This window comes from Symsagittifera roscoffensis, chromosome 1, assembly GCF_963678635.1.
Source record: "Symsagittifera roscoffensis chromosome 1, txSymRosc1.1, whole genome shotgun sequence".
Classification (NCBI taxonomy): Eukaryota; Metazoa; Xenacoelomorpha; order Acoela; family Convolutidae; genus Symsagittifera; species Symsagittifera roscoffensis.
The window spans coordinates 47,072,285-47,097,434 of NC_087062.1; the positions used below are offsets into that span (position 1 = coordinate 47,072,285).

Below are 25,150 nucleotides of genomic sequence, written 5' to 3' on the forward strand. Positions count from 1 at the left end.
TTTCATTGGGTACCTTTGCTGCAACACTGGCTCCATTCTTTAATCCTAAGAGGGTTGTGACTGCGTCAAGCAAAACCAACATATTTGCCATTTCTAAGTCGGACTGCCTTCGAGTTTTTCTTAACCTTTTTGTTGCTCGTTTCTTTGCTTTAAGAAATCTTTTTTATTATATATATCTGCACCTTGTTGGTGATTTCTTTTTTAGTTATGATTTGTGTTAGTTGTTATCACAGAAGCGGTTTTATTAGTTCGTTTATTATTGTCCGGGGACACTCAAATTTAGTCTAATCGAGCGTGGTGCAAATAGAAAAAATCTTTCAGTTTTGTTTGGAGACTCTCAAATTTTTATCTGACCTTGATTATTGTTTAAACTAAGTTTGGGGTAGGAAAAATGGAAAAATGCATAGAATCAAGATGACCAAACTTTTTAGAAAAAAAGTATTTTTTTTTGCACCACGTTGGATTTGACTCATTTCTTCGGCATCACCGATTTTTGTCTAAACTCATCCGAGAAAATTGAAAATCTGTTATACCAAAATTACGACAGGGCAGTTGATCAAATCTTTTTTTTTGTCGCGGGAATGGACCTATAAGTTTCGGTCATCCCAGAAAATTAAACCTACCCGAGTCGATTATAAAATTGCGGGATAGAAAAAAATAGCATTTCGAAGCAAAAGAAGCAAACTTTGGAGAAAAAAAATACTTTTTTTTGTACCAAGCTTGCGTAGGTCCAATTTTTTGTCAACACCAAAGTTTTACCGGCCCCTTCGAAGTGAGAAAACAGAAATTTATAACGAAAATAAAACCAAGTCAAAAAATGAGAGACTCAAATTTATTCAAATTTTTGTCTCATTTTTTTTGTGATCGTGCTAAGTTTGGGTCGCAAAAAAACTTTATGAAGCAAAAAAAAAGTTTGAAAAAAAAAAGATTTTTTTTGCAACACGCTCAATTGAGCATAGTCGTTTACTTTATCGAATTTTGATCGGTCTTAATTAAGTCTTAATTTTGATCGGTCTTAATCTTTTTAAGTTTTTGGTTTTTTTAATGTTCTAAACACTGAGAAATAATAATTATGATGAATAAATTAATCGATTTTTTTTCTCGAAAATTGACCCGTAAAAGTTCGGTAAAACCAAAAAGGTAAGCCCAATCTGGCGAAGAATTTTTTTGGTTAAATTGTTAAATTTTTACTGTTAACCTTTGTTTAACAGGGCCCCAAAAACACCAAATTCGGATTCATAGAAAACTCCCAGCCCAACACTAACGAAGATTTCGCCAAAAACTGCAAAGCCATGCTTGCAAGCAACTCAAGCCCCGCAGAAAAAGCAGGGCACCAGACGTTGGACAGAGGAAGAAAAAATATGTGATCCTTTTTTCGCAAACATCACCGGTACATTTCCTCGAGCAGATGTCAGAGCACTAATTGAGGAAAAGGAACGCAACACAATTTGTCGAACAACTCGCTCAAAAACTTCCACCAAAAGCACAAATACGCGTGTTCAATCCTCAGGCTAAAGTGAGTAGCGGATGGTTAGAAGAAAGGGGGACGAGATGGGAGGACAAAGACTTTACTGGCGCAAAAAAATCATGATTCATGATTCTTATAATTGCAATTTTTTTAAAGTCTCCAACCTGCAAATTGTAAAAAATATGTTCCAAGACACCCACTGATCGAATCTGGCCGAAGTTCTTTTGCGAAAATTAAATGTAGTTTTGACAGATCGGGGTAAGTTATAATAGAGGTTCAACTTATAAATTCAAACCTTTGCTCATTTTTTGTCCATTATAGCAATTTTTGGGCACCATCACTGAGTCGGGGTGGTTAAACATTGATACCCCGGCAATGCCGGCTAATAATCTTCTATGTAATAGAGAGGCACCCAAAAGCTGTTTATTAGAAGCATAGTAGCATCAAGTTTGTTAAAATAATATAACAAACTGGCAGACATTATAGAACAATTTCAGAATGAGCTCCATTTCGGATTGAAATTTCAACTTGGCTCACGGACTACGAAGATAATTCTTGAGGCCAAGTAGCAGCTTACACCAAAAATTGCTACTTGGAATCAAGATTTCTGGGTCGGATGCAAGTCGGCACAAGAGTTACTTTTCAGTGTGCAAGTTGACATGAATAGCACAACTTGACTGATTAGTTGTTGAGAAAAATTATCTCAAGAAAAACGTTTGTAATTTTGTTCTTGTTTACCGATTAAATTTAAGTTCAGTAACACTAGATTCCAGTACTCAAAATGAACCTCAAACGCCAAAAAAATCAATAATATTTTGTTCATCAGAGCTGTTGTATTTGTTTTTGGAATTTTTGAAGAGAACTATTTTCGCAGACCAGAGATAGTACGAAAATGTTCTTGAAATTGCCAGAATAAATGAAGAGATGAATCGTCCTTCATAAAATGTTGCATATCTTGAGAAAAGTTAAGGTTCGGTTAAGAGGAGTCAGCATTTTTTACAGCATGATCGCAGTTTTATGTCATCACCCAATAGAGGTTTAAATATTGTCAGGAGTCTCTCGTATTTCTCGTTAAAAACAACACATAAAATATGCATCAAAATTGAACTGAAATGCCTTAAGTCTTTCTTTTCCAACAAGATTATATCCACAAACCTGAAGATCAGTTCAGTCTGTGGCTTTAGTTAGAATGGATTGAATCATATTCCAGAATGATTCGCGTCTGAAAAATCACTACGATTTATCTGTAATATTACTGATTCATTATGCGTCCCCTACTGCTCAATATCTTAACACCAGCATTGGAACCCTGGACCATCAGCACTAAAATCATGGCCCAAGTCAGGTCAAAAAGTCATTGCAATTTAATCACTGCTCACTGTTTCAGAAAGAACCAATAGAAAGAAGTTAGCAAATTTCTAATGAAAACTGAGGCGACAACAAATTCCCAAGCTGAGAAAACGATTCAAGTTGAAGTTTTCTGAGGAGTTTCGAATTTGGTAATGCTAGCTGAATAGACAGCAGGACAACATTTTTTTGAAGAAATTTTCCCAATAATCTTTTACCTTTAGAAATAAAACCTGCGAGGAAATCCCTTTTCCAACCTTCAAACACGACCACGATTTTCGGTTAATCCTTTGTTTCTCGCAGATGGTCACACAGATAATTACGACTTGATTACTGCGATCTTAAAATTTGGTCCTAATTTCCGGAGGTCTCAGATCAGATCCTTTTTTTCTAAATTAAGGCGCATTTTTTTGGATGTCACGTGGATGTTTTTTAATAATATCCCGTACCCACGAAAAAAAAAGGACAAGAAAAAACAGATCTGCCCTAAACCAGATGAGATCCAAAAAGCCCGGTTACAGACATGAATTAGATCTATTATATTTTTTCATTGAAGACTTGAACGCAATCAGGTGCCGAAAATCATCTGTGATGTTCGTGGTTCAAAATAACATTAGTTGTTGCGGAAATAATGAAGCTTTGAAAATTATTCATGTTCGAATTCTGTTCTCATTCCACCCCTTGTCTAAAATTTGGGCTCAACCAACCCACCCCGTTTCAAAATAGGACTTATATGGGGATCAATTTTTGCACGACAGCTGAAGGAACTTTCATGGCTTTGGACTTGCATACAATCAGTCCAGTTTCGATGCAAATTTTAATAAAGTAGCCTTTCACTTTGTCGCTAAATGCTCTTTAAATCAGATTGTACGCCAAATACAAATATCCAACAGAAATTTACATTTCTTCAAATAGTGGGACAAAAGTTAGTTGTTTGGTAATCAACAATGCATATTCTTAGATTGCTTTTCTTTGCGACGACTTTATTATCGACTTTCGTTTTTGGTCGTGTTTTAACAAACAGTGGTTTAAAACGGCACAAATCTGATGTCCAAAAGGAGCAATTGAACCACTTGTCAAGTAATCTCGAGGTTCTTTACCAGTGGTCGGGTGGTTTTTGCGATGTGTTGGGAGAACCTTGCCTTGATCTGTGCATAAAAGGGAGAGAGGAGAGGAACTTCCCGAAGAAAGAGCCGAGGTGGATTCGATCCAAGTGCGAGTTACATGCCTGCATGTGCTACTCTCCCAGGTTTTGAGAAAAATAGAACTACTTTCAAGCCAGTGAGATTTTTGAAATAGTGGTACGATGAGCAAAATTAATTGAATATTGGAAACTTCGCTCATTCAAAGAAATCAAACATTCATTGGAGATAAACTCAAATTGAATTTGGAGATAAATTGATGCATAGTGGACATAATGAAATCACAATATGGATCGAAATTGCAGCTCTAATGTCGTCGAGACAATCGACAGATAGTTACCAAATTATGTGACCAGTTTTATCTCGGAAATATTAGCTGAAGGTTAAAATGGTGAACCTTTTTTTTCTGAAATTGTACTACAAAATTAGCATTATTAAAGTTATGGAGAGACACTCACCTGTCGGGTTTCCTGCTGCGGCTTATCAGGATCCATAATCTTGACCAAATCTCAGTATTGAGAATAATGAGTAATTATGTAATAATGAGGTAACATCTAGGTCAAAGGTCTTTGTTTTCAGCAGTTCCGACGTAGATCAACAGAATTTCAAGAAAATGTGGTCTTAAACGTGTCAGAAAAGTCGCAAAACTTGTCAAACGTCTGACTTTACACTTCAAAGTTTATTTTGTTGCCATTTTTTTTTATCAATTTCAATCACACTCTCACTTTTTGACCCTTTTTTTATAAGAAATTGTCCTTGATCGCAAAAAAATCGGAGGATATAACGGCTTCAAAAGTAAAAGAGAACTCACAATGATGTAAAAAACGTCAACAAAAAAATAACTATCTCAGGTATCATAAATATGTCAGCCGTCGGAAAAACAAATTAATTTTTTTTTGTAATTTTCAAGATTACACTTGAATTTGGTTTCGTCTTATGTTGGTTTTCGTTCAAAGAAATTTGATAAAACTTTTGCGAACAAGCTGAAGAGTTAGAGCAAATTCCTTCATGCAAATTTTCCAAAAAAAAGTATAAGGGAGAAAAAAAATTATTTTGTTGCACTTGTACCCGGGGCGAGTATGTATGTATGTATGTATGTATGTATGTATGTATGTATGTATGTATGTATGTATGTATGTATGTATGTATGTATGTATGTATGTATGTATGTATGTATGTATGTATGTATGTATGTATGTATGTATGTATGTATGTATGTATGTATGTATGTATGTATGTATGTATGTATGTATGTATGTATGTATGTATGTATGTATGTATGTATGTATGTATGTATGTATGTATGTATGTATGTATGTATGTATGTATGTATGTATGTATGTATGTATGTATGTATGTATGTATGTATGTATGTATGTATGTATGTATGTATGTATGTATGTATGTATGTATGTATGTATGTATGTATGTATGTATGTATGTATGTATGTATGTATGTATGTATGTATGTATGTATGTATGTATGTATGTATGTATGTATGTATGTATGTATGTATGTATGTATGTATGTATGTATGTATGTATGTATGTATGTATGTATGTATGTATGTATGTATGTATGTATGTATGTATGTATGTATGTATGTATGTATGTATGTATGTATGTATGTATGTATGTATGTATGTATGTATGTATGTATGTATGTATGTATGTATGTATGTATGTATGTATGTATGTATGTATGTATGTATGTATGTATGTATGTATGTATGTATGTATGTATGTATGTATGTATGTATGTATGTATGTATGTATGTAAGTAGTATGCATATAGTGCGTTAGGATCGGGGGGGGGGGGTTGTCATACATGGATGACCATTAGGTATAAATCATAATGGTCACCATGTATTAAATGATCAGCAATGGTCACCATGTAATAATCCTAATTGTCACCACATATAATTTTATACCCAATAGTCCTCATGTAAAACTTCGGTATATTATTGAGTATTCCCACTGAACGTTGTGGTTACATGTTTGGAGCGGGAAAGGATTTGCCAAATCTTTGTTCTGAAACCAGCCGGAGTGTTTAACTGCGCTATAGACTGTTTGCTCAATTCTTCTTAAAACTTTGATTCAAACTCAAATTACATACAAATACATACAAAAGTATGCTTAAGACACTATCGCTTAAATGAAAATGTTTATATCCCAGATTAACTGAGTTCCAAAGCTGAACAAAATCTCGCACTTAAATACACACTAAACGCGGAATAGCGGTAGGTCAAATTTTATGTACAGACAATTCTCATATTAAATAACTGAATTTTATTTACTATACAAAAGTTAATGTGGTGTTTTTTGTGTTTTAATCTATTCGTCGATTTTTTGACCGTGGTTCTTCTACTTCAACTGCTTCATAATCGAAAAACGAATCGTTGAAGAATGACGACTCGTCCTCATCGGAAGTATTGGCCTCCAGATCCGCGATATCCCCGCTATCAATATCACTGTCGTTGGTTTCTGCTGCCCGAATCAGACCGGGGTCTGGAGTTTGCCAACTGCTATTGACCTGGTCCATCAGTTGTCGAAGCGAGCGATGTGGTTGTGTGTTCTCAACAGCAAAACTATCCTCAGAGTATTCATCATCAATTTCCGGATGGTCCCAATTAATGTTTTGAGTGTTAGCGAATTCTTCAGACACCCCATCTAGGAAATCGTCACAATCCCACGACACTGGCTGTTGACGATCTTCAAAAAATGGCATCCATTTTTCCAAATCGTCATCATCGGTTGGGTCAGAATTAACAGCGGCTGTGTTGTCATCACTATCATCAATACCAATCACAGTTTGACCCAAGATGTTTTTGTGACCGTAGGGAAGAGTCTGCTGACCATCATCGAGGATGTAGCGTTTGTCATCAAAAGCTGATAACGATGTTTTCGTCGAAGTCACTGTTTGCAGATTGTGTGACTCGGATGCGATTCGACTGTTTTCAGTTTTGAATAACGAGCCAGAGGTCAAGGTGTCTCGATATCGCTGATGGCTCAACATCTTCTGAGCAGCTTTCGATACACCCTTCGCCGATAATTTTCTGCAATCTATAAATATAATTATATGATTTCTAATCAATTTTTTGATGATCACTAATGTGTGGTGGTAAAAAAAGAACCAAATGCAATCTGTGGTTTTGTGTTTTTTAGGAGCTACATCATGTTAACTTGAAGGTCAGGTGCAACAAAAAAAAATGACATGAAGGCCAGGTGTGACCTTAAAAATTAGTCATCATTAAAAAAATCGACCAACACAAAAAAAAAATCCCAAAAAAAATTAAAAAATTTTTTTGCAAAAAAAAAAAAAAACACTTTTTCGCCCGAAAAATTTTTCGAACAAAAAAAAAATTTTTTTTTTCCAAAAAAAAAAAAATTGTCCACAAAAAAAAAATCGTCCGCAAAAAAAAATCGCCCACAAAAAAAAAAAAAAAAATTTCGCCCACAAAAAAAAATCGCCCACAAAAAAAAATTTTTTTCGCCCACAAAAAAAAAAAAAAAAATTTCGCCCACAAAAAAAAATCGCCCACAAAAAAAATTTTTTTCGCCCACAAAAAAAAAAATTTTTCGCCCACAAATAGAAATTGCTTTCCAAAAAAAATTCCACAAAAAATCAAAATTTTTTGAAATTCGTGCTCACAAATAAGGCAAATAGAAATTAATTAATTACCTCTGGACAAAATGGAATAAAGCTTGGGTTTGAGGGATATAAACTCGGTTATAATGTCTCCTGGAAACTCATCCTTGAATTTTAAAACAACCATTTTGTTTTTTGGGTCGTAGAGAGGGTGGTTCTTCGGGTAATTTGACAAGTCAAGTTCATTCAAAATATTCCTTTTTTCGGAAATTTCTCGGTATAAATCTTCACTTTTGACTTGGTACAGGAGACTGTCTGTATCAGAATACAGTAGTTGACATTCAAAATTTGGTTTCATTATATCGTAATGAAATTTATACATGTGAAACTTTGCTAACTCAAGAACACTAGCTCCCACAATTGTTGGGACATCCCAATAGATTTTTGTTGGGTTCGAAGTGAACGCTGCCAAGTTTTCTCCAAAAATTTTGTAGGATTTAAATTCGAATGCACTAATTTCTCGCAAAGCGGCATGATAATCTCTAACTATTCGAACAAGCATCCGTTTGCGCTTCGACTCGCATGTTTTCCCATAAGCACAATTGTTCAGTAGTTTGTACAAATCCTCCTCAAATTTATTTCTAGCTTGTTGTCGTTTAGTCGTGTTCAATGTGATGTATGGTTCTAACCATGCTTCTTGTTCAAACTTCAGCACACGGTGCACTTTTTTAACTTTAAGTCCCAACCTAACAAACAATTGCAATAGTTTGTAATGAATTGTATAGTTTGACTTGTCATGCAGCGTCTGCAGTAACTTTTTGGTCTTTCCAATTGAACGTCTTGCAATGTCTTGATTTTTCATCTGCTCGAGTAAATTCGTTTGGTAGGGACTCAACCAATCCTGGGGTACACTTTCTTTAGTAGGAGCTAAAGGGTAATCTTGATGATCCTCATGCAGTTCTTCTGGGTACTCGAGATCAACTTCCAATATAAATCCAATCAAAGAGTCTTCAGTCATGTTGAGGATTTGGTTCACAATCACCTCGTCTTCTATATGCTCTATTAACTCAAAGTTACGCACCGGTAATTTCTCCGTTTGCATGACGCCGCCATAGAGGTTATTTGCATCGATCATAAACCCGTAGGTGCTAGGTTGATCTGGGTTGAAGTCGGGGCATTCTTTGTTGTTGGCTTTGAAAAAGCGACTATGGAACACGGATGCAGTACCACCTCGCATCATATTCTCGACCATTTCGAGATGCCTGCGGTCTGATAAAAGCTGAACATTCGAGTCTTTGCAGATACGTTTGAAGGCGTCTCCAGCTAAGTTTGAAGCACTAAAATGGTGCGCGCAGTCCAGACCATAAGTTTGGTGACTAATTTGTCGAAATTCTTCAAAGACGCAAGCAAGAAGGAGTGTATCACACTTGAGATACAAGTTGTGATAATCCTCCAAGTTTTGACATTTGAACATTCTAAAAACTTTCCTTGCATGCTCCAGATCCGCTTGTGAAACTGCAACTTTTCCTCCATTCAAAACATCGGACCAATTTTGCAAAGGAGGCAATTCTTTTTCTGCAATATTTTCTCTTTTGGTCATGTACGAATAAGGGTAGAAACCTTTTTGTCGTATCAGACACCGTTGCTCCTCCGTCTCGTTTGCAAAATACTTGTTCAAAACTGACATTTTTTCCGCTGGTAGATTATCAACCAATTTTTGCAAGGAAGAATTCAAAAACTTGCATGAGTCAATAAATCTGAGGTATTCAAAAACTTTTTGCTCGGATCCGTTTTTCCTTTTTATAGTTTTAATTAGGACTCCAATGCTTAACGATATATATTTTTCGTCGGTGCTAGGTATAACACTCATTGTACTTGTTGGCTCGCATTCATGCAATGCGAGACAAATGTGGTGAAGGTCATAGTTCTGGATGTTATGTCCAATGACTGGGGTGAAATTTACAGTTCGTCTTGCGAGGTTGCATTTTTCATGTGCCCATCCCAAAAATTTTCCAGAAAAATGGCAATGGTCAAGACATTTTTCGTGCTCATTGGTAAAATGTATACAGCAAATCCAACATGTTGATGTGTTTTCTTTGTTCAACGATTCTTGGCTTTCTAGAAATTGAGGAAACCGTCGCTTTTGATCATATATCTCTCTCGCTAATTGATGCAACTGATTGAGAAACTTTTTCATGCATTGATCAGAGCTGTCATAGTCAAAGAAGTAGGGCTGTGAATTTCCGTGCTCAATTACAGCCAATGAATACCCACAAGCTTCGTGTTTTTGTACAACTCGGGTAGATGATCGCGATGGATTATCAGGACAAGAATCTACAGGTTTCAGAAATGATTCAAAATCAAAATAAATCACAAGTGGTACAAACCACAAGGCCTGGAGGTTTTTGAACTCGTATCTGTTGGTACCTTTTTCTGCTGAAGGCATGACTACTAGAGCAGGTTCATGATCCTTACAACACTGGATGTGTTGCTCGTGAGTTTCATCACTCCAACTAATGTGAAAGCAGTTTCTACATAAACGTGCAATTGGGCGATACTTACACCCTTTGATTTCGCAGATGAACTTTAACAAATCGATTATAAGTACATAGTGATGCTTTGCAGGCTCATACAAGAGAAGCAGGTCCATGTCAAATATTTCAGTTTGGGTGCTGTTATCTTGGTTTGGTCGTTTTGATATATACATAGGCAACAAATCTCCCTTGTGGTACTGGAACACATTTACCCGCACGTCGTTAAGTTGTTCAAATTTTCCAATTGAAGCGAAACTCATGGGTGAATCAAAATTACCTTGGGCTTTGTGTGCACTTTCTGCAGTGTATGTATCAGGTTGTGTCCGCGCAGCTGCTGGGTTCGCTTTTTGTTGATCAGTTAGAAGTAGGTCAACACCATGCTTCAGACTATAAGCAGCGGTAAAGCAAAGTTCGAAGCAATTATTATCTTCGTGATTTCTAATGTTTATCAAATTCTGGGACATTCGAATTCGAAAAGGCAAGTCAATATAAGATGACCCACGGATTGGTGAAAACTTTGCAAGTTTAACAAAAACTTGAATTACATGTTGCAAAACCCAACCGCTTCCATAAGATGCAAAAGTCTCCAAAACTGCTTGCATTTTTTCGACCATTTCAAAAAACTCATCATCTTCTAATCCTAAGCTCATCACAGGTTTCATATCAGAGTTTGCATAAATGTCAATCCGCTCGTCGTGCTCAGTTTTACTAGAGTCATTTATTACTTTAGGTTTTACCAAACCTAAATTAGCGCTGAACTGAACTTTTCTAGGTCCTTCTGCAACTCGATCGATTATGAGACTTTGAATTTCATCTTTTTTCTCTTGCATAAACTGCAAAAGGTCAATCGGCTGAGTTTCATCCATGGGTTGGTTTCCGCCGATCACATACGTTTCAAGAACACCGAAAAAAGCAGACTCACTTTTTTGAAGATTGGTGCCGTTGATTTCGTCTTCATCGACAGCATGCACATCACCGAGAGCAGCATTAGCAGCGGCACTTGTAGTGGCTAAATCAGCAGAGGCAGCTCTCATAACAGGTAGACCATGGGTTGCTAGTAAATGAGCTGATAAGTTTTTGGGCGAATGAAATCCCAAATGACAATAATCACAAACACCTCCAAGTTGACCATGAGTGTGAAGAATATGTTTTTGTAAATTTGAAAGCATTTGAGCCGTGAATGAACACTCATTGCATCGATAAACAATAAGTCCTTTTTCAACAAAATGTTTGTCACGCTCATGGCGACTTCTATTGCTCTTATTTGCATATTTCAGTGGACAAAAATTGCATTTGAACATTTTTTGAAATAAGTTAAGCTATTGATTTTAAGAAAGAAAAAGAATCAAGTGATCTCAAATTACACTCAGAAACAACAGTAAATGAGAAGCATAACTGTTCGTCTACCAATTGTAGAGAAAACGGTTTGTGTTTTGCGCGCGTAGTTTTGAATTTGAATTAAAGTTCCCGCCAAAATTTGAATTAGATTTGAATTTCCCGCCATAACTGGCAAACTCAAATTCGATTGGACGAAACAGATAAATTGTTGTTTGAAACGTTAATAATTATTACAAACGATAGAAATTAATCTAAGCCAACCAAGTTTGGGCTAAATTTTAATCCAAAATGATTTTAGAGCCAAGATAGAAAAGTTTTAATTTTATATTTTATCAATTCAAATTATAAATTGATGAAATTTTCGAAATTGCAAATAAAAGTTGAGCATGTCACAACACATGATAGATCCTAAATATCCCAGTTGTCATGGGGACAGAATATCCTATAAAAACGTCAAAATTAGTATCAAAAACAGTTGAAATGATGAATAAGTAAAGCAAAATCTAAAAAATGACAGTTTTTTAACTTTCCAGGCGCATTGTTATCAATGATGTCAATCACGGAGCGGTCGCACGGTCCATATCACCATGAATTTGTCTCAGTTGTCTTTCGAGTTGAAAAAAAAGTCCGAAAAAATACTTTTCTGTAAAGAGAAATGAGTTCGTTGTTTTAGGGGGGATTAAGGGGATTAGCGTTTTTCTCGAAGACTAATGAAAAAACATCTACTCCCACAATCTCATTAGTCGTGCCCCTCAATGCACTTTCATAATAACACCACTTGCTCATAATAAAAAATTGCGTCTTCTGGTTGAAAATCGCATTTTTTCGGAAAAATGAAAAAACGATGAGTCATCAATTAAAAAGTTTGATTTTTATTATTTTTCTCAAATATTTTGCATGATGATGAATACTTGTATTTTTTTCAATATGACCATTTTTGGAGACAACAGTATCAATGATCAAATGGTAACTCCAATTTGTAAAAAAAGAAAAAAATTAATGCTTTTTTTTCCTTTTTGTAATTAAAAAATCAAATTTTTAACTAAAAAACCTTAAAAAAAATAATTATTTTTATCAAAAAGTTGGTTTTAAACATCTTTTATACTATTTTTCATTATGTTTAATTTGTATGATAACTATTTGAATAAACATATGACAACATAAGTTTTCATCCAAAATTATTTTTTTACAGTTTTTTTTTTGACGTTAATTATCTTTTTTCAAAAAACGAATTTGATTTTTTTAATCTTGTTTTCTAAAAATTAGCATATATATATGGATGCTTTTCAGTTTTTTGTCAAGATCACTAATGTAAATAAGAACTTCAATGTTAATATGTTAAATCCTATTTGTGGAAAAAATGAAAATTTTACGGATTTTTTTTTTGTTTTTAATTGAAAAAAAAATAGTCAATTTAATAAAAATAAATGATTTTGTAACTTCAATTTTTAAAGGCTTTTGAAATAAATTTTTAATCAGAACCCAATCGTGTGATAATTAATGAACAAATACAAGATACAAACTCAAACTCAATTTTAAAGTTAAATTATTATACACAATAAATACAAACAAAAATCAAAAAAACTCAACCTCAGTTTCAAAGTTATATAAGGTCCAAATACTCCTGCGCTTTCTCTAGTGTTGTTAACTTCCTTTTTTTCTTTGGCGCTAGACAGAGAGAAGGGGTTAAGTTTTCCATGTGGTTGCTCACAGTAGCCACAGGGGTACGCTTTGGAGTTGAGCAACCCGGTTCGTCAAGCCATGGTGAAACTACAGGGGAAGGATCAGCTTTCGGGGTAACTACTGATGGTGACTCAATTTGTTCCATTCCCCATAAACGATCAAAAAATTCAATTTCTTCAAAGTATTCTAATTGGTTTTCACACATCGGAGTAACATCACAATCGTATTTATACAAAATTTTTTTTACTGGTTTTGATAAAGTTGAAATATCAACCTGAAGAGCAAGAGGCTCGTCAGGATCCGTATATTTACCAGAATTTGTAAGGTAACTCAAATACTTTATATTCAGTTCTTCGTCTTTCTTTGAATTTTTTAAGGAAAGTTTACTGAATAAATGTAAAAAATTTTTGGGAATCATAACGTGATGAGTACAAGTCCACTCATCAGAATTGAAACTTTTTTCTTCGTTAATTATTGCTACAAAATTACCGTGAACGGTTTCATAAAAAATGGTTCTTTCGTAATTGGAATATCCGGCAATAATATAACAAGGCATTTTTGAAGAAAAGTTGGAAGAAAATGACAAACGTAACGCGGAGAGAAATGAAACTGAAATGAATTGTGAAAACGCCTCAAGAGATTAAAATAGGGATTGGTTCTTCTAAAATTAGAAATTTCAAGACCTCCTATGTAGTTTTTAATCGGTTTAATAAGGGAGGGCGTGTAAAATACTTATGTTACCTTGGGTGGTATTCTATGTTTATCTAAATTGCATTCAAACAAATAGCTTGTATCAAAAATAACGTTTAAACATTGTGACCTTTAACACCCATTAAAATTCTTATCAGTTGTACATGCACAAAATACTTATCCATGTGAACTAAATTGCAATCCAATATCTTTGCGATATAAATTACATGTGTATATAAATTAAAATAGATACAACGCCGCTTTCTTTTGCAGACATATACAATCAATCGGAACCATTCATTTCTTTCTATTCAGTTTTGAATCAAGTTACTTTGAAAATTTACTCGTTACAATGAATAAAACCAAAACAAGCACCACAGCAGATGCAGATAAAGATTTTGGCGATTGCTATTTCGATATTTCGGAAAACAGTAAAAGACTAGTGCGTGCTACATTGAAAACATATGACCAAACTGGAACTTATGTATTCCTGAAAGTTTTCAAAAAAGCAGCTGAAGGCGCTGAATTTGAATGTGTACAAAGACTTTCCTTAAGCAGCGAAGAATTTTCAAAATTACTAAAGTCGGGAAAGTCAATCCGAGCGCAAACAAGTGAAATTTCTGATACTGTTGAAAACAAAGACAAACCACAATCTAACTGTAAACGAGCCAGGAAATCTCAACTTTCCTCAAACACAAAGGATTTCAAGCACGACCCGAATTAATTTTCCTTTACAAAATGGCAGAAGCTATGTTCGAAGTTGTGTTACCTGATTATTTCAAAAAATTTCAACCAAATTTCAAATTTGTTATCACTGAAAAAATTCCTAATTTATCTACTTTTAAAAATTATGTTTTTGGAAGCCACTTCAAATCTGAATATTGCCCTTTTTCAGTCGAGAATGAAAAAAAAATTCATTACCATATATTGATTCAAGTAGATTCAGAGGAACAATTAAACCAATTTTTTCCTTCCCAAAAATGTTTCAGTGTTCCTTGTATTTTCACTTGCTTCAAATACTTAGTTTCTCCTGCTAAAGATGTCAAAGGAAACGGTGAGTTATTTGACAAGCTTAAACTAGCTCTCACTTATTCAGCACAACCTGTTGCAGCCAATCTCGATTTGTTAGATTTCACTGCAATCAAAAAACGTTTACCCAATTTATTGCTTTCTGCAACATCATCTAAGAAACAAACTTCACCAAATCAAAACGTTTGCAAGAAATCTCCGGCCGTTGGGGGACAGAAACGAATTGATAATACAGTTACGCCTGCTGCATCGTCGACGTCAAACAAATCCGTAAGAGTTTCGACTTCAGTTTCAAAGAAACATACAGAAAGCAGACATGTTCAAACAGATGAGATGAATACAGAAACTTTGAAAAGATTTGAAAGTTTAATTAATGGACCCCATTCTGCCGCTTTTTGCAAAATAATGGATATTTTGACAAGTGGATATGGAAAACTTGATGTAGATACTGATGTGCTATTTGTGAAATTTATTGTTGAAGAGAAAGTTAAGTTTTAATTGATACATACTTTTCATTATTCCCTTTTTATTATATTGAGTTCAGTAAACATGATTTCAACTTTCGATTTAAAACTCATTCATGAAATTTTTATAGACTTAAAATCACAATATCCAGACAAATCAGTCAGATTTCAGTATTTTTTAGCCACTTGTTTGTATTTGGATGCTGATATTAATTTGGATTTTGTTTTGAAAAACAGACCATATGGTGGTTTAATTGGAATAGACAATTCGTCGCTCGACAAACACTTGAAACATTTCAAGTTTCTTAGAATACATGCTATATTGCATGACGCAGCGGGATATTTGCAAGAAAAAAATCATACCGGTCCTGGGTACACATATGTTTTGCCTTGTCCAATAAAAAACTGTTACCTGGGTCACGTGACAGGTATTGCGTTTTGCTTATTTCTTAAAGCATTCAAACCAAAGTTATTTCGTTTGTTGGAATGTTGAGTGAAAGTCATGTTAACCCAAAGAAAGAAAACTAAAAAATTGTTTTTCAACCATCTCATTATTTTAGATATTGAAGGATTTAAATGTGGCAAGAAACCTTTGATCATAAAGGAACTTTCCGTTTGCTCTGCTAATACAATTGATACAATTCATTTTCTGCCACCAGTTCAATTCAACAATTTATCAAAAGAAGAGAAAAAAGCGTACAATTGGGTATCTAAATTTCTACACGGGCTTCGTTGGGACGAAGGTGAATACCCTTACTCATACTTGGATCAAATTTTTGACAGCATTCGTTTGAGGAACCCAAATTCCCATTTTTTTGCTAAAGGTACACAAAAATCTGTTTTATTAGCTGAATACTTGAAATTACCCGTGACAAATTTGGAAGATTTTGGCTGCCCAAAGATTGAACAGTTATTGGGTCAAGAAAAACATATTTGCAAACGACATTCTCATTTACTTCCCTCACATCAATTATTAAAGCATTGTACCCGTAGAAAATCCAAAGTTTTTTTCGATTGGTTACAAAATGAACTGTCCAATGATGCAAACAACCTTATCTCCAAATTTGGTGGTTTACGCTTCAATGACTAATCAGAGTCCTGAAAACAATTTAACACCAAGAATTAAAGTTACTCTTACGCGGACAGGCATATTAGATTGTCGAGGAAAACCTCTCCTACAATCGACAGATAGTTACCAAATTATGTGACCAGTTTTATCTCGGAAATATTAGCTGAAGGTTAAAATGGTGAACCAATTGTACTACAAAATTAGCATTATTAAAGTTATGGAGAGACACTCACCTGTCGGGTTTCCTGCTGCGGCTTATCAGGATCCATAATCTTGACCAAATCTCAGTATTGAGAATAATGAGTAATTATGTAATAATGAGGTAACATCTAGGTCAAAGGTCTTTGTTTTCAGCAGTTCCGACGTAGATCAACAGAATTTCAAGAAAATGTGGTCTTAAACGTGTCAGAAAAGTCGCAAAACTTGTCAAACGTCTGACTTTACACTTCAAAGTTTATTTTGTTGCCATTTTTTTTTATCAATTTCAATCACACTCTCACTTTTTGACCCTTTTTTTATAAGAAATTGTCCTTGATCGCAAAAAAATCGGAGGATATAACGGCTTCAAAAGTAAAAGAGAACTCACAATGATGTAAAAAACGTCAACAAAAAAATAACTATCTCAGGTATCATAAATATGTCAGCCGTCGGAAAAACAAATTAATTTTTTTTTGTAATTTTCAAGATTACACTTGAATTTGGTTTCGTCTTATGTTGGTTTTCGTTCAAAGAAATTTGATAAAACTTTTGCGAACAAGCTGAAGAGTTAGAGCAAATTCCTTCATGCAAATTTTCCAAAAAAAAGTATAAGGGAGAAAAAAAATTATTTTGTTGCACTTGTACCCGGGGCGAGTATGTATGTATGTATGTATGTATGTATGTATGTATGTATGTATGTATGTATGTATGTATGTATGTATGTATGTATGTATGTATGTATGTATGTATGTATGTATGTATGTATGTATGTATGTATGTATGTATGTATGTATGTATGTATGTATGTATGTATGTATGTATGTATGTATGTATGTATGTATGTATGTATGTATGTATGTATGTATGTATGTATGTATGTATGTATGTATGTATGTATGTATGTATGTATGTATGTATGTATGTATGTATGTATGTATGTATGTATGTATGTATGTATGTATGTATGTATGTATGTATGTATGTATGTATGTATGTATGTATGTATGTATGTATGTATGTATGTATGTATGTATGTATGTATGTATGTATGTATGTATGTATGTATGTATGTATGTATGTATGTATGTATGTATGTATGTATGTATGTATGTATGTATGTATGTATGTATGTATGTATGTATGTATGTATGTATGTATGTATGTATGTATGTATGTATGTATGTATGTATGTATGTATGTATGTATGTATGTATGTATGTATGTATGTATGTATGTATGTATGTATGTATGTATGTATGTATGTATGTATGTATGTATGTATGTATGTATGTATGTATGTATGTATGTATGTATGTATGTATGTATGTATGTATGTATGTATGTATGTATGTATGTATGTATGTATGTAAGTAGTATGCATATAGTGCGTTAGGATCGGGGGGGGGGGGTTGTCATACATGGATGACCATTAGGTATAAATCATAATGGTCACCATGTATTAAATGATCAGCAATGGTCACCATGTAATAATCCTAATTGTCACCACATATAATTTTATACCCAATAGTCCTCATGTAAAACTTCGGTATATTATTGAGTATTCCCACTGAACGTTGTGGTTACATGTTTGGAGCGGGAAAGGATTTGCCAAATCTTTGTTCTGAAACCAGCCGGAGTGTTTAACTGCGCTATAGACTGTTTGCTCAATTCTTCTTAAAACTTTGATTCAAACTCAAATTACATACAAATACATACAAAAGTATGCTTAAGACACTATCGCTTAAATGAAAATGTTTATATCCCAGATTAACTGAGTTCCAAAGCTGAACAAAATCTCGCACTTAAATACACACTAAACGCGGAATAGCGGTAGGTCAAATTTTATGTACAGACAATTCTCATATTAAATAACTGAATTTTATTTACTATACAAAAGTTAATGTGGTGTTTTTTGTGTTTTAATCTATTCGTCGATTTTTTGACCGTGGTTCTTCTACTTCAACTGCTTCATAATCGAAAAACGAATCGTTGAAGAATGACGACTCGTCCTCATCGGAAGTATTGGCCTCCAGATCCGCGATATCCCCGCTATCAATATCACTGTCGTTGGTTTCTGCTGCCCGAATCAGACCGGGGTCTGGAGTTTGCCAACTGCTATTGACCTGGTCCATCAGTTGTCGAAGCGAGCGATGTGGTTGTGTGTTCTCAACAGCAAAACTATCCTCAGAGTATTCATCATCAATTTCCGGATGGTCCCAATTAATGTTTTGAGTGTTAGCGAATTCTTCAGACACCCCATCTAGGAAATCGTCACAATCCCACGACACTGGCTGTTGACGATCTTCAAAAAATGGCATCCATTTTTCCAAATCGTCATCATCGGTTGGGTCAGAATTAACAGCGGCTGTGTTGTCATCACTATCATCAATACCAATCACAGTTTGACCCAAGATGTTTTTGTGACCGTAGGGAAGAGTCTGCTGACCATCATCGAGGATGTAGCGTTTGTCATCAAAAGCTGATAACGATGTTTTCGTCGAAGTCACTGTTTGCAGATTGTGTGACTCGGATGCGATTCGACTGTTTTCAGTTTTGAATAACGAGCCAGAGGTCAAGGTGTCTCGATATCGCTGATGGCTCAACATCTTCTGAGCAGCTTTCGATACACCCTTCGCCGATAATTTTCTGCAATCTATAAATATAATTATATGATTTCTAATCAATTTTTTGATGATCACTAATGTGTGGTGGTAAAAAAAGAACCAAATGCAATCTGTGGTTTTGTGTTTTTTAGGAGCTACATCATGTTAACTTGAAGGTCAGGTGCAACAAAAAAAAATGACATGAAGGCCAGGTGTGACCTTAAAAATTAGTCATCATTAAAAATATCGACCAACACAAAAAAAAAATCCCAAAAAAAATTAAAAAATTTTTTTGCAAAAAAAAAAAAAAACACTTTTTCGCCCGAAAAATTTTTCGAACAAAAAAAAAATTTTTTTTTTCCAAAAAAAAAAAAATTGTCCACAAAAAAAAAATCGTCCGCAAAAAAAAAATCGCCCACAAAAAAAAAAAAAAAAATTTCGCCCACAAAAAAAAATCGCCCACAAAAAAAAATTTTTTTCGCCCACAAAAAAAAAAAAAAAAATTTCGCCCACAAAAAAAAATCGCCCACAAAAAAAATTTTTTTCGCCCACAAAAAAAAAAATTTTTCGCCCACAAATAGAAATTGCTTTCCAAAAAAAATTCCACAAAAAATCAAAATTTTTTGAAATTCGTGCTCACAAATAAGGCAAATAGAAATTAATTAATTACCTCTGGACAAAATGGAATAAAGCTTGGGTTTGAGGGATATAAACTCGGTTATAATGTCTCCTGGAAACTCATCCTTGAATTTTAAAACAACCATTTTGTTTTTTGGGTCGTAGAGAGGGTGGTTCTTCGGGTAATTTGACAAGTCAAGTTCATTCAAAATATTCCTTTTTTCGGAAATTTCTCGGTATAAATCTTCACTTTTGACTTGGTACAGGAGACTGTCTGTATCAGAATACAGTAGTTGACATTCAAAATTTGGTTTCATTATATCGTAATGAAATTTATACATGTGAAACTTTGCTAACTCAAGAACACTAGCTCCCACAATTGTTGGGACATCCCAATAGATTTTTGTTGGGTTCGAAGTGAACGCTGCCAAGTTTTCTCCAAAAATTTTGTAGGATTTAAATTCGAATGCACTAATTTCTCGCAAAGCGGCATGATAATCTCTAACTATTCGAACAAGCATCCGTTTGCGCTTCGACTCGCATGTTTTCCCATAAGCACAATTGTTCAGTAGTTTGTACAAATCCTCCTCAAATTTATTTCTAGCTTGTTGTCGTTTAGTCGTGTTCAATGTGATGTATGGTTCTAACCATGCTTCTTGTTCAAACTTCAGCACACGGTGCACTTTTTTAACTTTAAGTCCCAACCTAACAAACAATTGCAATAGTTTGTAATGAATTGTATAGTTTGACTTGTCATGCAGCGTCTGCAGTAACTTTTTGGTCTTTCCAATTGAACGTCTTGCAATGTCTTGATTTTTCATCTGCTCGAGTAAATTCGTTTGGTAGGGACTCAACCAATCCTGGGGTACACTTTCTTTAGTAGGAGCTAAAGGGTAATCTTGATGATCCTCATGCAGTTCTTCTGGGTACTCGAGATCAACTTCCAATATAAATCCAATCAAAGAGTCTTCAGTCATGTTGAGGATTTGGTTCACAATCACCTCGTCTTCTATATGCTCTATTAACTCAAAGTTACGCACCGGTAATTTCTCCGTTTGCATGACGCCGCCATAGAGGTTATTTGCATCGATCATAAACCCGTAGGTGCTAGGTTGATCTGGGTTGAAGTCGGGGCATTCTTTGTTGTTGGCTTTGAAAAAGCGACTATGGAACACGGATGCAGTACCACCTCGCATCATATTCTCGACCATTTCGAGATGCCTGCGGTCTGATAAAAGCTGAACATTCGAGTCTTTGCAGATACGTTTGAAGGCGTCTCCAGCTAAGTTTGAAGCACTAAAATGGTGCGCGCAGTCCAGACCATAAGTTTGGTGACTAATTTGTCGAAATTCTTCAAAGACGCAAGCAAGAAGGAGTGTATCACACTTGAGATACAAGTTGTGATAATCCTCCAAGTTTTGACATTTGAACATTCTAAAAACTTTCCTTGCATGCTCCAGATCCGCTTGTGAAACTGCAACTTTTCCTCCATTCAAAACATCGGACCAATTTTGCAAAGGAGGCAATTCTTTTTCTGCAATATTTTCTCTTTTGGTCATGTACGAATAAGGGTAGAAACCTTTTTGTCGTATCAGACACCGTTGCTCCTCCGTCTCGTTTGCAAAATACTTGTTCAAAACTGACATTTTTTCCGCTGGTAGATTATCAACCAATTTTTGCAAGGAAGAATTCAAAAACTTGCATGAGTCAATAAATCTGAGGTATTCAAAAACTTTTTGCTCGGATCCGTTTTTCCTTTTTATAGTTTTAATTAGGACTCCAATGCTTAACGATATATATTTTTCGTCGGTGCTAGGTATAACACTCATTGTACTTGTTGGCTCGCATTCATGCAATGCGAGACAAATGTGGTGAAGGTCATAGTTCTGGATGTTATGTCCAATGACTGGGGTGAAATTTACAGTTCGTCTTGCGAGGTTGCATTTTTCATGTGCCCATCCCAAAAATTTTCCAGAAAAATGGCAATGGTCAAGACATTTTTCGTGCTCATTGGTAAAATGTATACAGCAAATCCAACATGTTGATGTGTTTTCTTTGTTCAACGATTCTTGGCTTTCTAGAAATTGAGGAAACCGTCGCTTTTGATCATATATCTCTCTCGCTAATTGATGCAACTGATTGAGAAACTTTTTCATGCATTGATCAGAGCTGTCATAGTCAAAGAAGTAGGGCTGTGAATTTCCGTGCTCAATTACAGCCAATGAATACCCACAAGCTTCGTGTTTTTGTACAACTCGGGTAGATGATCGCGATGGATTATCAGGACAAGAATCTACAGGTTTCAGAAATGATTCAAAATCAAAATAAATCACAAGTGGTACAAACCACAAGGCCTGGAGGTTTTTGAACTCGTATCTGTTGGTACCTTTTTCTGCTGAAGGCATAACTACTAGAGCAGGTTCATGATCCTTACAACACTGGATGTGTTGCTCGTGAGTTTCATCACTCCAACTAATGTGAAAGCAGTTTCTACATAAACGTGCAATTGGGCGATACTTACACCCTTTGATTTCGCAGATGAACTTTAACAAATCGATTATAAGTACATAGTGATGCTTTGCAGGCTCATACAAGAGAAGCAGGTCCATGTCAAATATTTCAGTTTGGGTGCTGTTATCTTGGTTTGGTCGTTTTGATATATACATAGGCAACAAATCTCCCTTGTGGTACTGGAACACATTTACCCGCACGTCGTTAAGTTGTTCAAATTTTCCAATTGAAGCGAAACTCATGGGTGAATCAAAATTACCTTGGGCTTTGTGTGCACTTTCTGCAGTGTATGTATCAGGTTGTGTCCGCGCAGCTGCTGGGTTCGCTTTTTGTTGATCAGTTAGAAGTAGGTCAACACCATGCTTCAGACTATAAGCAGCGGTAAAGCAAAGTTCGAAGCAATTATTATCTTCGTGATTTCTAATGTTTATCAAATTCTGGGACATTCGAATTCGAAAAGGCAAGTCAATATAAGATGACCCACGGATTGGTGAAAACTTTGCAAGTTTAACAAAAACTTGAATTACATGTTGCAAAACCCAACCGCTTCCATAAGATGCAAAAGTCTCCAAAACTGCTTGCATTTTTTCGACCATTTCAAAAAACTCATCATCTTCTAATCCTAAGCTCATCACAGGTTTCATATCAGAGTTTGCATAAATGTCAATCCGCTCGTCGTGCTCAGTTTTACTAGAGTCATTTATTACTTTAGGTTTTACCAAACCTAAATTAGCGCTGAACTGAACTTTTCTAGGTCCTTCTGCAACTCGATCGATTATGAGACTTTGAATTTCATCTTTTTTCTCTTGCATAAACTGCAAAAGGTCAATCGGCTGAGTTTCATCCATGGGTTGGTTTCCGCCGATCACATACGTTTCAAGAACACCGAAAAAAGCAGACTCACTTTTTTGAAGATTGGTGCCGTTGATTTCGTCTTCATCGACAGCATGCACATCACCGAGAGCAGCATTAGCAGCGGCACTTGTAGTGGCTAAATCAGCAGAGGCAGCTCTCATAACAGGTAGACCATGGGTTGCTAGTAAATGAGCTGATAAGTTTTTGGGCGAATGAAATCCCAAATGACAATAATCACAAACACCTCCAAGTTGACCATGAGTGTGAAGAATATGTTTTTGTAAATTTGAAAGCATTTGAGCCGTGAATGAACACTCATTGCATCGATAAACAATAAGTCCTTTTTCAACAAAATGTTTGTCACGCTCATGGCGACTTCTATTGCTCTTATTTGCATATTTCAGTGGACAAAAATTGCATTTGAACATTTTTTGAAATAAGTTAAGCTATTGATTTTAAGAAAGAAAAAGAATCAAGTGATCTCAAATTACACTCAGAAACAACAGTAAATGAGAAGCATAACTGTTCGTCTACCAATTGTAGAGAAAACGGTTTGTGTTTTGCGCGCGTAGTTTTGAATTTGAATTAAAGTTCCCGCCAAAATTTGAATTAGATTTGAATTTCCCGCCATAACTGGCAAACTCAAATTCGATTGGACGAAACAGATAAATTGTTGTTTGAAACGTTAATAATTATTACAAACGATAGAAATTAATCTAAGCCAACCAAGTTTGGGCTAAATTTTAATCCAAAATGATTTTAGAGCCAAGATAGAAAAGTTTTAATTTTATATTTTATCAATTCAAATTATAAATTGATGAAATTTTCGAAATTGCAAATAAAAGTTGAGCATGTCACAACACATGATAGATCCTAAATATCCCAGTTGTCATGGGGACAGAATATCCTATAAAAACGTCAAAATTAGTATCAAAAACAGTTGAAATGATGAATAAGTAAAGCAAAATCTAAAAAATGACAGTTTTTTAACTTTCCAGGCGCATTGTTATCAATGATGTCAATCACGGAGCGGTCGCACGGTCCATATCACCATGAATTTGTCTCAGTTGTCTTTCGAGTTGAAAAAAAAGTCCGAAAAAATACTTTTCTGTAAAGAGAAATGAGTTCGTTGTTTTAGGGGGGATTAAGGGGATTAGCGTTTTTCTCGAAGACTAATGAAAAAACATCTACTCCCACAATCTCATTAGTCGTGCCCCTCAATGCACTTTCATAATAACACCACTTGCTCATAATAAAAAATTGCGTCTTCTGGTTGAAAATCGCATTTTTTCGGAAAAATGAAAAAACGATGAGTCATCAATTAAAAAGTATGATTTTTATTATTTTTCTCAAATATTTTGCATGATGATGAATACTTGTATTTTTTTCAATATGACCATTTTTGGAGACAACAGTATCAATGATCAAATGGTAACTCCAATTTGTAAAAAAAGAAAAAAATTAATGCTTTTTTTTCCTTTTTGTAATTAAAAAATCAAATTTTTAACTAAAAAACCTTAAAAAAAATAATTATTTTTATCAAAAAGTTGGTTTTAAACATCTTTTATACTATTTTTCATTATGTTTAATTTGTATGATAACTATTTGAATAAACATATGACAACATAAGTTTTCATCCAAAATTATTTTTTTACAGTTTTTTTTTTGACGTTAATTATCTTTTTTCAAAAAACGAATTTGATTTTTTTAATCTTGTTTTCTAAAAATTAGCATATATATATGGATGCTTTTCAGTTTTTTGTCAAGATCACTAATGTAAATAAGAACTTCAATGTTAATATGTTAAATCCTATTTGTGGAAAAAATGAAAATTTTACGGATTTTTTTTTTGTTTTTAATTGAAAAAAAAATAGTCAATTTAATAAAAATAAATGATTTTGTAACTTCAATTTTTAAAGGCTTTTGAAATAAATTTTTAATCAGAACCCAATCGTGTGATAATTAATGAACAAATACAAGATACAAACTCAAACTCAATTTTAAAGTTAAA

At 34.5% G+C, this 25,150-nt stretch overlaps 1 protein-coding gene across 2 annotated transcripts in view; it reads right to left on the reverse strand.

The window, feature by feature from the left end:
- The window catches only part of LOC134845232 (endothelin-converting enzyme homolog), a 197,318-nt gene that overhangs the window by 155,489 nt on the left and 16,679 nt on the right, over positions 1-25,150 (reverse strand). Inside the window, exon 1 of one of the 2 annotated variants that reach the window (XM_063862157.1) lies at positions 4,416-4,676. The exons of the other annotated variant lie outside the window; for it this stretch is intronic. Within the exon in view, the coding sequence (XP_063718227.1) occupies positions 4,416-4,451 (36 nt within the window). The 5' untranslated portion in view covers positions 4,452-4,676. Of the gene's footprint in view, positions 1-4,415; positions 4,677-25,150 lie in introns of those variants that run through there. 2 annotated transcript variants of the gene reach the window in all.